Here is a 15,023-nt window from a genome sequence, read left to right as displayed (position 1 = left end):
AGAAAATCTGCTAAACAGCTCCTTCAGGAACACTGCCTTGCTGTTCTTGTGCATTTTGGATGTGATCTATACCGGAATTCCTGTGCTAGAACTGTAGCCTCATTTCAGTAAATTTTAGTGCTACAACCCCCCCTCTCCTATTCACAGAAAACATGGTATTTTATGAGGACTTGTTCCCTTAAATAGCATGACTGACTTTCTCTTGAGTAGCATAACTGAATAAGTCTTTTCCTAAGACAGAATAGAAGAGGATAAAATTCTTTGGGCAGGGCTGCAAGTAGAGCTTGGGAGTAAATCAGTATGAGACAGAGCTACAGGCATTGTGATTTTCAGCCACAACAGAATTTCTAGCCTTAAGATATGAATTTGTATAACAAACTGAAGTATCTACTAATACAAAACAAACAAAAACTCCAAACAAAAACAGAGCAAGAGCACTGCAACTGCACCAGAAATGAGGAATCTTCCAAATGATCCTAAAACAGAGAAAACCTGTAGAGGACCATACTCCTTCTGGAACACAAGCATTTCCCTACAATGCAAAATTTCATACCTACCTCAAAATGAAATTCACAGTCTGAAATCCCTTTCCAACAGGAAGCAGTGAGGATACCTTTGAAGCATGTTGATGCTTCTATTTCCTCTAGAAGTTTGTGTCAAGTTTCTCCCTTCCTGCTCTGCATAGAGATAGTAAAAAAACAACTTTTATCCCAACCACACTTCCTCCCCAAAGTGGCCCAAATAAAGTTTCTGACAAGTTGACTCAGATCATAGGTTGCACAATACAGTTACCGTGGCTGGCCTTGCTCTTAATCTTTCTACTTACCTTTTCCTAAACACTGAAACAATTTTAACATTTCCCCTTACCCATAGAGTCTCCTGAACTTTTCCCAGCTTTCCAGTGATTGTTGAAAACTCACAGCATAGGTTCAGAATGTTCTTAAGCAAATTATTTTAGTATTTCCAGCCCAAAGTTACTCAATCCACCACGTTTCCTGTCACCAGTTGCTGTTCATCACACTTTCTACTAGTTAAGCAGAAAATGTTTTACCATTGTGATATATCGCACTATTTATTTTAAAACAGTTCATTACAGAAGCAGCTTTAAGGAATATTCCTACCTTCTCTTCAATGATTTGGACCAATCATTTTAGTGCAGTAAGCCCATGCTACTGTTAAATTCATTCCTTAAACATGTTCCCAGCATTCCCTCCATCAGCCCTGAGCTGTAGCAGCAAGTTTCCAGTACAGTACAGTACAGAGTGCCATATATTCTACAATTTTCCATTTGCAAAACAAGTACTAGTTTCAGCACTGCTTTCAATGGCCTTCTTAAATAGGCTATTTTAAAAAGAAAGTGAATTCTGAGAAATATTTGCATTTGTTTACAGGTAGCCTTCAGAAACAGCAATGACTTCTTTAAACTGATAATTTAGCAAGTACATGTAAAGGCAAACATCAGTTCAGAAAATTGCATCACACTTCACATACTTTTTCCAAAAAAAAACTTTTTCCAAAAAAATACTTTTTCCATATACACCTTTAACTGAGATACTTCCTTGTTAGTTTATATGCCATTTAGTCTGCTGTGGTACAGAGTAAAAATGGACTTGTCCTGGCAATACACCTGCAAGTCAAAGCATCCTGTGGAAGCGGAATAAAGAAGCAATGAAGACGGGACCCCAATTGTTCTCAGTTTTAAGGGGGAAAACACCCCAACCTCTTCTAGAAGGCACTATGCTGAAAGACATTACAAACCTTCAGTCTATTAAACACACACAAAAAAATTAAAACAAAGTATGTTTCTTTCTCAGTACGCATGGAAAAGTCTGCATTTAAAGGCTTTAGAAGCAAACCTATCCATAACCACTACACTCTTGGATGAAAGCAGAGAGGTTTTCTTCTAGTCCTCACAAACCCACCTCTTTCCAATGTTTTTTAGAAACTGAATATTTCAGCACAGTTGCTGCTCCAGTTTTTTACCACAGTTTTCCAGGACACTCTTTTGATCACCCCAAAAGTTTGCCTTGAGATGGCTGTTAGGCACAGAACAGAACCCATTCTCTCAGCATGGATTCACATCGTAGGATCCTGGCTTCTGAGATATTTTTCACTTCCCCAGCCCCTATCCTGCACAGTTCTTTCACAGCAGGTGTGTTTATCCATTCTGAGGAAATGATTAGGCTCATCCTTCTCAGGAGGTTTATCCAGAATACAGTGATCAAGACAAAATAAACATGCATTCATTGTTACTGCTGCCCACCAGCAAGGCCTTCTTCAACATGATACACAAAATGCATTGAGCAGTGCATTAAGTAGCAAAGAATCAAAATTTATACCACCTGCACCTACACAAAATCTTATTAGTATAGCAGCAGATGAAAAGAGCAGCAGAGAGGAAGGAATGCATAGCTGAAGAAAGACTGAGTGAGGAGTAAATAGTCACAGGAAGTAACGGCTCCCTCAGAAGTGCAGGAAGTTCTTGAAGTGCTTAAGTTTCATCCCTGATAAGATATTTTATTTATCCTACTGAAATAGCTCTACTTTATAGCATTGCAAATTCAACATGTGAGCCTAGAGAAAAAAAGACACGTGGGCAGGCTTACCAGAGCAGTCATAGAGCAAAATTCAGTCCTGTAAAACATGCCAACAAAAGGGCTAGATAGTAGTTCAGTACTATTAAGGAGCAAAAGATAAGACTAAATAAAGAACAGGAAATGCAAATATACCAAGCAAGTAACTTTTCTATTATCTAATCAATAACTGGCTCCCCTTGTTTTTGTAGTTATGAATACATCACCATTGTTTAATACATCTCTATAAACTCACAGAATATATTAAACATGTTGAACATACCCAGATATAGCATACAAATTTTGACTGTGTTCTCCAGAGCAAAAAAATCTTTATCCCATGTATCTTGCTAGGCACAGCCATGAAATGCACTTTCCCTGTACCTTTCAAGTGCCTTTCAAGACACTTCCAAGTTGAGTGGGATTGGGTTGAAGTTTACTATAAAATAAAGGTATTGGAGACAAGTATGCATTATTGCAACTATGTAGACAATTTATTATAAAACTGTCTGCAATAGAAAAAAAAAAAAAAATCAAAGAACAGTTCTTCAGAAACAATACATGGCAAAAACGTTGATCTGTTTATACAGATAACTTAAATATGTCTTCATCAAGAAGAAAGGAATTACTGAAGGAAATCAAGCCAAGTTCACAGGTTGTACTTCAAACAGCCTTCAAACTTACAGAAAAACACGAAGATGTTAACAGAACAGCCTGTTCTTTTAAAGTTATTGTCTGGTACCTAAAAAACAAAACAAAACAAAAACAAAACAAAACAAAAAAACAACAAAGAAAACTTTCAAGTAAAGATGCTTTCAGTTCATTCTACCAAAATTAACTACAGAGAAAATTAATCTAAAAACATTTATTTTTAAGCCTGGAAGGATCATGAAATAAACCTTCATCGCTTAGTCCACTATAGTTTTGAAGTCTTGACAAAGAGATGGTTCCGTCACTGTCTTCAGCAGTTCCATAGTATCCCTTGGTATCTTCCCAAACAGATGCATCTTATCTACAAAAAGCATCAAAAACAACATATTACTACTGCAGGTAACTAACAATTCATTCTTAGGCAAAATGCTAGTAAGTCATGAAATCAATAGTAACTTAATCCAATAAAAAAAGCTAGAACACCTGGAACACGAGGGTAAAAAGGCTATAGGAAAACATGCTGCTCTCCTCCTGCCCTTAAACACAGCAGACAATTGCCAGTTAAAAAATCATATGTTAAAACATTAACAAGCTATGGAAAACCAAGGGGTACATTCCTCCCAGTATGTCCCTGCAATACTGCTTGTATATAAGACTTCTAAAAGTTTTTAGTAAAGTACAAGACCAATTACTTAGTAACTATATCCACCAAAAAAGTTCTGTCAAAGCAGTGTTACTCTGAAAGACCCTAATTTAAACAACTCCCAGGACACGGGACACATCCTTATCTAGCTGATTATATTTATCTATAGGAAAATGGTATTCCCAAACTGGTTTTTTTCCTCCTCTAGTTTCAGATATGGCATTAAAGAAGTCTATAATTGGAACTGACATCAGCAAAAAGAGGAAAAAGAATTTCATGGAGAAAACACCTTTCTAATTGTGGCTACAGCAGTTCTCCCAACTATGTCCCCTTGTAAGGCTACCTGAAACAATACCCTCAAGGAGAAAAGTTGTGAAGAGTTAAGATTTAAGGGCCTTGTTTAATTACCTATTTTTTTTTAACATAACATGTCAGTTTTGAAACACAGAACGTCATTGAAGTCTACGGCCAACAGAATTAAAGACAATAAAAAGGACTTCTCCAAGATTAGAAAAAACATGTAAAATCCCAGCAACAGTATAAGTCTGTTACCTAAACAGGGTTGGTAAAATTGTCAATGGTGCAGAAAGGCAGAAGTGCTCAATAAACATTTGTTCTGTATTTGGCAAGGAGATAGATGGTGTATTTATATCTTATCACGATAAGGAAAGACTCTTGCTCCCTTCCCAACTGGTAATAATAGGAGGGATGTTAAACAGTAACTATGCTTTAAATACTTAACTCCGAAGAATGATTTTAACTTGTACTGACAAGGCACTGATGTTGATATTTAACAGGTTTTGGAACGCTGGGGAAGACCTTCTCCCCAAAGCCCATGAGCTCAATATTGATTTCAAAGGAGAGTAACAGAAAGGCATGTACAGGGACACAAGTGAAAAATGAAGTTTATATCAATTTCTGTCAAACAGCACGATCTCACAGGGGCAACAGTTTTTATATAGCTGATACAAGCTCCAAAATTACAACAAAAAATATAGTTGTTAAGTCAACACAGGTGCTGTTACCAGTCTTAGTTATCTCTACGCTACAGATGCTGTGCAGTACAGATATACAAAGCTAGCTTTGCTTTAGAGGAACACACCTGATTACAATAACAATATTACTCTGGACTATATCTGATGCAGGTGAAACAAAAATGTGAGTAGAAAGCTATGTACCAATGTCTCTTCAAATGGATTTTCAGTGAATTCCTGCAGAAACTTCAGTTCTGCTCCCAACAGAAAGTGCAGAGGACACAGGGCTGTGGACATGCCTACTCACCCCTCCATTTGTTTCCTATAAATGTTCAGGTGTCTTCTTTGTCACACTGTACTGACAAAAATAAGACTATGTGCATTCAGGCTTTGCCACTGGCCTTTGATACAGGAAGGAAATGCCTACTTTCAAAACCAGAACTGCTCCTTCTCCAGGGCACTATGTCTCAGCACAGGTACTAGAGGAAGCCTGTGATACATTTACAGATGAAGTATTGGTTATTCTTGAACTAGAATAAAAGAACCCAAGTAGCATCTCATTCAGAGTGCAATTACATGGTCAGTGCTGGGAGACTGTGAAGTAGTGGCTACACCTAGCCTCCACTAAGGTTGAACTCAGCAGCTCTACTAAGTACTTCAGGAAAAGCTACTAGTGTTTGTTTTTAATAACTTACAATTAAAAGCTTTGTTATTTTTATGGCTGTTCCAGCTACAGAATACACTACTGGTCAAGGAGAGGGAGCTGCTCAGAGCCCATAGACATCTTCTTTTAACAGAGTGGAAGAGTCAGAGATTTGCCAGCACCACTCTGTAACAATGAGACACACAGCACAGCAAGTGTTTCTATTTCAAAATGTCCCCAGTGACTCCTTTGGGGGTAAGAGTTTACACTGTGGGAGGAAATTATTTTGTTGGAGTTTATCTACATTGTTTAAAAATAGAAATCTGAGCCTTTGTATTTTATTAGATCAATATGATCAACACAATCATACTAAAGTTTTTGAACTGTACAAGCATGGTGAGTGTCAAATAATAACAGATGTGCCTTAAGAGCAAGGTTCTAGAAAATGAAATGCTGAAAAACATACCATTTTAATTTGCCTACTTAAAATTAATTGATTTCATTAAGAACAGAAAGCTTGTTACTGTACATTTTAGAACAAAAAACTTAAAAAAACATTAGATTGGAAGATTTTATGAAAACCATATCTAAACTGTAAAAGTAATTGAATACTTACAGACTTTAAGGGGCTTAAGTAAGCATTTGTAAATAACTTTGTGGTTGGACAGTTTGACAATGAAGGCATGGTAACAGAGCCATTCTGCTGCCTCAAAAGGGAACATGCCAGATGCATCTTTGCTACCTAAAGAAATCCCTAGAGACAGAACAAGACAGCACCGAAAATTACATATATTCAGAAGTACAACTGACCCTTCCCACTACTTTCTATAAAACCAGAAGGGCTACACATTCAGGACTATTTATTTATCTTAAAAAGTAAATTTAAAAAATGCTACTTCGCTGCCCCTAAACACACTATACCTGGATTTTTAGCTTTCAGGATAAAATAGCAGCATGAAGCAGTATCAGAGATGATCCTTAGGAAGAAATATGGATTATTCCTAACTTTCTGGTTGAATGGAAGCTGAAGAACACAGGCATGGAACCTGTTAGTAAAAAACAAACAACAGCCTTTTTAATCACAAGTCATTTTCTATTTCAAGTGAAATTATGATTATGTACCTTAGGCACTACACCACACTTAAAAGCACCTTTAGCCAAATAAGCACCGTTAGCATGAGAAACCTCTGCTATATACAAATTCCTGCAGTGTCAGGCTTAGGATGTTTATTCATAACTTCTGTGGTGAAATAAGGGGTTGAAGTCATCTCCCTCAGTAAGAGAATTCTCTTCTGAGTACAGCGAATATATTGTGATGAGGGAAAGTTGAACTCACATCCTCATCAGGCTCATATCACAAACCACTGGGACAGGGAACGCACACAAGAGGCAGTGAGGAGGTGAGAGAAAAAGAAACAAAAACAAACTCAACAACAACAATCTTGTTCTTCAGGAGAACAGACCTCCAAATGATGAATTTAAGAAAAAAGCTCAAGTGCCACTTCCTAAGCAGAACTCCAGCAAAATAGCAACACCTGATGTTTCCCTATTTACAAACAACTCTTATGCTCTTTCTGTGCTAAAACAATAAACAACAAAAACTCTTAATGGATTATCTCTTTATTCACAGTCACAACAAATAAGAAACCGACCTTTTTTCCTTGTTTGTCATTCAGAAGCTGACAAACAGGCTTAATAAACTCAACCAGAAAAGAACATCAACACAAGTATATTGTTCTTTTGTCATTGCTAGGGTTGTGTTGAACAGAAGAATACTTTCAGTGCATGACAATCCTATGGTAGTAACATAAGCAACCACCAAAAATTATTAATAAAAAGGATTTTAGAGCCCTGAAGCAGAGTACTACTCAATTTTTATGCTATTCTTTAGACCCAGGATCTTCCTGTTTTACTCAGCACATGCAATCATGCAAAGTTTTTGGTGCAGTTTACTTTTTTCTCCCAACCTCCTTATCAACTCTGATTTCTTTCCCTTCATCCTTGTTTAAAGTGCTTACTTTCTCTGCTGGTCAAGAAAAGCTCACAAGTCAATAACATTTTACCAGTTAAGAAGCAATTAAGACATTATCAGCAGCTAAGAAGTCAGAGTTAACTTGGAAAAATGAAATTCCATTTAATGCAAAGCTATACAGGTCAAAGTTCCACATGATTGTAATGAATACAAAGTTCTAAGTATAATCTCAATATAACCTGCTTTTCATTGCTCCTAGAACAAAATAAACCGTTCCTCTTGGAAGTCAGCTATAAACACCCAGAGATATTGAAAATTAATTTGTCAAAGTGTCATTTAAACACACATACTAACATCATCTCTACCCTGAATCTAATATTATGCAAGAACAGTCTTAAGACACAGTTATGTGACTTTCTACTGACATTTAACAGTGTACGGTATGTATGTAACAGTTTATGGTACGTATTTTACTAAGCAATAGCTGCTGTGTGTCAAGACAGTGTCATGGAACATTCACAATTACTGCAAGAGGCAGTCACCTACCTGTAAGCCTGAAGTAAAAATATCTTGTAGATGTTAATTAAAACTGTTTTAAGGCTGTTGATCTGGAACAGAACCACAAGAATATTTTTGTCTTACCATATCATTTGTACGAGTTCAACAGAAAAGATTTAGAGACGTAGAGAAAAAAAACAACTTATGCTATACTTCCATTATTTTCTATTATGTACTTAAACAACAATGGGCTCAGAATAGAAGGCGAAGGCTCAGCTCTGGAAGCTACTGTGACCTCACCCACATTTAGTCGACACCAAGATTTCAAAGTTAAGTTTATAACCTTTCCAAATCATCTCTTTTGTTAGTCCTCGATGCTGTTTATTACTAATGAATTTTTTTTTTAATTACCTTTTTTATTTTATTTATTTATTTATTTTTTTACAAACATCCATTTCCATAATCTCACCTTTAAGTCAAGAAATAAAGGATGGCATTTCAGTTTGAGGACTGCAGTCAATTTGCATTTCATGTTTTTTCCAGCTATTCTACTTGAATTGAAGGAAAGACTCGATCTGATAGAAGTAAAAGCATAACTAGAATGAAAAATAATAATAATAATCAGACTCCATGGGCTAACAGACTGAATTAAATTCTGTGAAATAAAGCTCATTTAACTTCTCATCTTAGAGAAACTGCCTCCAAATCAATAAGCCAAGTACAAAAATATGACTGTAACAAAATTCAAAACTAGAAACAAACATAACATAGTGGCATTAAGGCTATCACCTAGGGAATTACTTCAGAACCTTAGAACAGAATAATTTCCAGTTATTTAAAACACCACCATCACTGCCACCAACAACCTTTAAACTGACTTCAGCAATAACCAAGTTATATTCTGTGATCCAAGCAAGCAGGAGCTAAGCTTACCTTGGCCCAGCAACCTTAGCATTGCAATTACTGAAGTCAATCTTATCTAAAGCAAGGAGATCACCCCATAACAGTTTCTCTGTTTAGTGCCTCCCAAACCACGAGCACCAATGTCATCAGCAATATAAACTGTTTCTTCTGTTGTTAAACAAACAACAAAAAAAACAAAAGTCACACATTCCTTCTCCTTATCTCATATTAATTGACCAAACTTTTCTCTTTTGGAAGACAGTTGAAGAACCATTATGGCAGTGCAAAACCTCCTTCTAATTTCTCACCTGAATGCATTCATGGGCTGTTTATAGACAAAACTACAATATTATCCTTCAGCTTAAAGTTATTTTCTGTTAACCTTTGAGAAATGTCTAATGCCATCTCTAAGAGTCCTTTTAATGTGCCTACAAAGCTTTTCAGCAAGATACATTCTGAGTTTTATGGTGCTTTAGTCAGACTGTTCCACGTGTACACCATGATGCTGGTTTAAAGGCAGGTTACTTCTACCCTATGTTAACATCTGAAGTACATCAGAGGAAACCTAAAGAACTACTAGTCCCTCTAGTGTGCAGAAAGTGAATTCCAACCTGTATTCTTGCAATACTACTTGCTGAAAGCAAGAATAATAAATGTATTTATACTAACTGTGAAAGAAGTTACACCAAGCTGATCAAACAGTTTCTGAAAAAGCATGTAGTCACCATGTGGTATGTGGGATAAAATGTATGTGCATTCCATCAGGATGTAATGAAGAAAGCATCAGAAAAAAAAAAAAGTATAAATAGCTGTATAAGACAAAGAATTGTAAAGTGCATTTTGCAGTTAATTCAACTATACTACAAGATACTCTCTTGTTTTTAACACTGTGTATAGCATACTGTAAAGCTGATGTTGTTTTTAACACTGTGTATAGCATACTGTAAAGCTCATGCTGGAATATACAACCATTTACCTGGAGTAATCACAATAAACCTCAAGCGTCTGCATATCCAGTAATAAACCACACCACGAGATCAAACGACAATCTGGCAGCTGTTTGAACTTAGAACATCCCGGGATATCATCAACAGGAAAATTCACCACTGTCTTCTTGGCATTTATTAAAAAGCCATACTCAGGAATACCTGCTGCTATAGTCCTAAAGCAGATAAAAATGGTTACCCACAAAAAAAGCAGAAAAAAAAAACACAAAAAACACCACCATGCTGCATGATGCATATTAGGTTGGCATAAAAGAGCAAACCCAATGATGAAGAGAAACAGCTCTTAAGGTTAATGAACACAACTAGAAATACACAAAACTGAAGTCAATGCAGGTAAATAAATAAAAAGCTTAGTGGAGAAGAAAAGCTTTTACAGGTCAGTGCCAAAACAGATATTAGCGTTTTAAATACTTGAGACCAGCTGCACAAACCAAACTCACAGAAATCACTAGAAAAAGATGGATGCAGAATTACTGTTTTGAAAGTTCATGAAAACAAGGATAATCTAGATAACAGGAAATTCATTTATCTGATGAAAAAATCTTGAACTTTCTTCAAGTATCACAAGTATCTCTTTATTGCAGTAGGCCTGCTGATTACCTACCACAGAATTAGTACACATTGGGTCAGCAATATCATCTCATGGACAAGCAGCAGTTTGATTTGGTGATTTATTCAAGTGCAGGCTACATGCTTTTAAAAGGAGAGAGGAAGAGGTAGACTCTTATTTTTGGGAAGTAATAGTCAAAACACTGTCTCCTCAGAATGAATTTCTCGTGTCCCTCACTTCTAACAGTACGTTAGGAAAACTGCCACTGCTTCCTTTGTTGCAGAGAGCTCACAGGACCTGTAAGTAGATGCAGAAAGAGGATCTTCCACAGAAGAGGCTACCTGTGTTCAGAAAACCAACACAGCTTGTGAAGAAGCTAATGCACAACTTGCAAGTAGGAGAATATCTGCAATACTAATGTGAGTGATACTATATTGGAAGCTATTACATGGATTAATGGCTTGGAGGCATCCCCAGCCTACAGGTTCAACTTATTTCCAGAAACACAAATTCACACGTATCTAGAAATTTCCTTTTGTTCTGAAACAGAACTGAGGACTAATGAAATCTTTGAAATACACCATTTCACTGCTTAGGACTACTAGTGCTTCAAACTGTACTTAAATGACTTCCCCATCACCTGGTAGGGTCACAACAGAGCTGTACCTTTCTGGCTATGAAACACATGATACAACTGACTGCACTGCAGATGTTAAGATTTCCTTCAAGACCTCTCTAATGGATCCTTTAACAGAAGAGCTTTGACATCAGAACAGGTCTTCTTGGATACTGTGTGTTGAGATCCACAGTAATCAATAATCTCTAACAGGGCCTAACTTCTTTTTTTTTAAGGTAGATTTGCAGCATTCTAAGGAATTAGTTTGAAAACTTCTGTACAAGTTGCATGCTGCCATGCTATCAGCATCTTCAAATATTCACCCCAGAATATTAATGATTAGAAAATTGTTAGCAATATAGCAATACAGTTGCATTCTTCCCCCAGGGATAGCAAGTAGCAGCAGGTCTGCTCAATAAAAACCATTTCAAGGATGTAACTAGAACACCTTTTGAAAATATGAGGGAGAACAGTCATAAAACTTTTAGCTTCCTTGGCTTGGTCTACATTACTTGTTCCTGCCAGAAGTATTAAGTTCAGAAGGTAGGTCCAGAATTTAAACCAAAGGAGAAAATGATCTCTGATCATTTGAGCTTTTTAGTTTACAGTCAAGAACGTAGCTGTTAAGATGTTCCTTGGTACAGGCTACCAGCAAGGCCTCCAAAGTATGCCTTGATTATTAATCCATAAAATCAAATGCATCTACTTGTACACAGAAGTACAAAGAAGATCAAATGACCTAAAAGGTGCTAATGCTTATTACTATAAAGAATATTTTCAATATCATACCTTAGAAAAGTTTTTGCCTGCATTAGATGTGGTGTAACCAGCAAAAAGTCATCAATAAGTCGTATTAGGACTCTGTAATCAAGAATAAAAAGAGGAGATGCTTTATGTTCTATAACACTGTCTTCATTTAACATGTAGTAATTTTTGAAGCTGCAACTTGGATATAAAACAGTCAGACACTGTGTTCAGTTTTGGACACCTCCATACAGAAAGGAGACTGAGGTGCTGGAGCAGGTCCAAAGAAGGGCAACAAGGCTTGTGAATGCCTTGGAGAATATGCCCTACGAGGAGGGACTGAAGGAAGTGGTGCTGTTTATACTGGGGAAGTGGAGGCTGAGGTGAGACCTTACTGCTTTCTTCCAATTCTTGAAAGGTGCTTACAGCAAGTACAGGGTTGGTCTCTTCTCACTGGTGACAGGACGAGCAGAAATGGCCTCAAGTTGTGCCATGGGAGGTTTAGGTTGGACATCAGGAAAGCCTCCTTTACAGAAAGGGTTGTTAAGCACTGGAATAGGCTCCTCAGGAAGGTGGTTGAGTCACCATCCCTGAACGTGTTTAAAAACTGTTTGGACGTGGTGCTCAGGGACATGATTTAAAGGAGGGTTGTTAGAGATAGGGTAGTATGGATAGGTTGTGGTTGGACTCAATGATCTTTAAGGTCTTTTCCAACCTGAGCAATTCCATCATTCTATGAAAAGTCTACCATTATAAAGGCTGAAATTTTCTTTTAAATAGAATACATGTCCCAAACTTGCTCATATTTTTCCAATAAATCCTGCTAAGAGACAGATCATAGAAAGGAAACTCTGGAGATGATCTTTTCCAGTCTCCTTTTTAAAGTGGGACTATGCCATCACAATGATCAGAACTGATATATCTTCATCTATTCAATAGCTAATTGGTTGGTATTGGTTTTTTTTGCAGTTTTTTTTTTTTTTTTTTTCCACTGTTGCTGTTTGTTTGTTGGGAGAGGGAGATGTTATGTTTAAAGGCCAAATGAAACTATCAAAATCATTCAACGGACACCTATGTAATATTCTAAAAACTACAACATATACAGCTGCTACATAGAATTCTTTATGTGCACTCTTCTGAATCTTGGTTTCTTAAGTTCAGCATGTATAAAGAGGGTCCTTTAGAAGCAAAAAAGTAGCTTTGCAGAATCCCACCATCACAGTACACAAATGCTTATCAAAAAGAACTATTACTTGCTTAGGAAGACATTTAACATTCTGAGGCTTTCCATTATCCAGAGAGCCTCCCAAGAAGAGGCACTAGACTGGTGCACTTACCCAGAGTACTTTTACACACTTCCTTTATCTTGTTTTGGACAGAATTCACAGGAATGGAGAGAGAACATGAACAAGCTTCAGAGGACTCACCAATACCTAGCTCATGCCTGCAAATCTGAGATTCACCTGGCTATCCATTCACAGGGACATAAAAAGGATGCTGTATTTCTTACTGTTAATGAAAAAGCAGTTTTCACCATACAAACTTTCAGCAAAGCTCCTAAGAACCAAGCACATGAACGGCATGGAAGATGTTAGAAGAACAGTGTGGACCAGCATGTTTTTAAAGCATCCCTAAATACTGTGCTTTTTGTAAGAAGTCATCCACACTAACATCTAGGACAACTCCTCCTCTATTTTTTTTGCAATCATATGAAAAATAAGACGATTCCATCTAAAACAGTTACAGTGACATTAAATCTAAGTTCACCATGCTTCTGCTGGAGAACTGAAAACTCTTGAAATTCAAAATTAAACTTAAAAGAAAACATATACACACTATACAATACCATAACAAAGTACACAACAAAAAGCACCCAAATCTTCCTACCCATCCTTCTGGATTCCACAAAGTAATTTGTTTTCCATGTCTCCATAGCATAAGCTGCAAAGTAAGGTTGACAAAATGGAGCCTTGTGGGATTCCAGAACACTGTATATAGTACCTAGAAAAGAATAAAAGAAAAGAAACATCAAAACACACAACAAGGCTCCAGTAGTCACTAAACATATGCTTAAGAACATCAAGTATAACATGTAAGTTTCAGTAATGAACAACTGAAAGCCTGCTAGTTAACCTTACCTCAGTTTTTCTTTCCTCTAAGAGTCTAGACATGACTCCAAAAAAACCTTTATCCCCACTACTGAATTTAAAATGCACTAAAACACATCCTCTTTTCTTATTAAGAAACTCTAGTAGACAACTGCCATTAAATGAATGGTATTTATAGTTGAAATCAATCCACAATGCTTTTTCCTTTACAAAAGAACCTCCAGAGTCACATTTCATCTAAATGTTGTAACTGTTAGTCTTGCGTTGCTTTACAAGTGCTCTTCTACAAGAAACGTAAAGTTCACGACTCATCTTTCAAATGATACATTTATTTTTTAATTATGATCCAAATAATTTCCAGCAAGTACTCACTAAAAATTCATACACTGAAGCTCATAATGTTCATCTACAATAAGAATTGAATTCAGGCAGATTCTGAAATTGAGAACTTATAAGTTTTCGCATAAGAAGCAAACATCCACATTAAATCCAAATACAAAATTCACCACTATCAAATCCTGTTTTCTTAAAGCATTTGTTTCAGACAAGATAGAGTAAAAGTGTTTAACAATACGAAGTACTTTAAATCAGGCCACTTGATGTGCATATTATAGAATCATAGAACAGCTGTGATATTCTTCATTTATGATGGCACAGCACGATATGGTCAAGCCTTATATTTCCTTGTTTGTTTTGTTGTTGCTGTTGTTTGTTTTTTAAACAAATAAATACTACTCTTTACTTTCAGGGAAATTCTTGATGAATGCCTGTTAAGGAACACAATATTGTCTTCTACAATCCAGTTTTGTTTTTTTTTTAATACGACCTCTACTATAAACTGCAGTTATTTCCTCACTTAACTGTTTTAATGCTAGAAAAGCCTACAGACGCTTTTCCATTTGCCTCTATTTTCCCCTCTCTCTGTACAATGAGTTTAACTACCGTAAAATAAAGTTAGCCTCTCAACAGCAAGAACTTAGTCACTCTAACAGACTTCACTCTGAATTCAGAAATAAAGGTCGTATTTGTAAGTGGTTTCTACACTTGGTACACGTTTGCCACCTAGAGGCAAAAGCTAAATAGCAGATCAGCATTTCTAGCAATGCAAGAAATTTTCATTTCATCCTCTTCCATAACAGCA

At 36.5% G+C, this 15,023-nt stretch overlaps 1 protein-coding gene across 4 annotated transcripts in view; it reads right to left on the bottom strand.

The window, feature by feature from the left end:
* Positions 1-1,540: 1,540 nt before the first annotated feature.
* The window catches only part of TERT (telomerase reverse transcriptase), a 30,416-nt gene continuing 16,933 nt past the window's right edge, over positions 1,541-15,023 (bottom strand). Inside the window, exons 9-17 of one of the 4 annotated variants that reach the window (XM_048939675.1) lie at positions 13,662-13,775; positions 11,820-11,891; positions 9,834-10,019; positions 8,424-8,550; positions 8,003-8,064; positions 6,406-6,530; positions 6,101-6,238; positions 3,473-3,585; positions 1,541-3,315 (exon numbers count right to left, since the gene is read on the bottom strand). In XM_048939675.1, coding sequence (XP_048795632.1) covers positions 3,482-3,585; positions 6,101-6,238; positions 6,406-6,530; positions 8,003-8,064; positions 8,424-8,550; positions 9,834-10,019; positions 11,820-11,891; positions 13,662-13,775 — 928 coding nt within the window. In that variant the 3' untranslated portion in view covers positions 1,541-3,315; positions 3,473-3,481. Of the gene's footprint in view, positions 3,586-5,148; positions 5,332-6,100; positions 6,239-6,405; positions 6,531-8,002; positions 8,065-8,423; positions 8,551-9,833; positions 10,020-11,819; positions 11,892-13,661; positions 13,776-15,023 lie in introns of all 4 variants that reach the window. The other 3 variants (XR_007375830.1, XM_048939674.1, XM_048939677.1) reach the window with 3 other exon arrangements.

The sequence above is a fragment of the Lagopus muta genome, chromosome 3, assembly GCF_023343835.1.
Source record: "Lagopus muta isolate bLagMut1 chromosome 3, bLagMut1 primary, whole genome shotgun sequence".
NCBI lineage: Eukaryota > Metazoa > Chordata > Aves > Galliformes > Phasianidae > Lagopus > Lagopus muta.
This window is presented reverse-complemented; position numbering and strand designations above follow the sequence as displayed.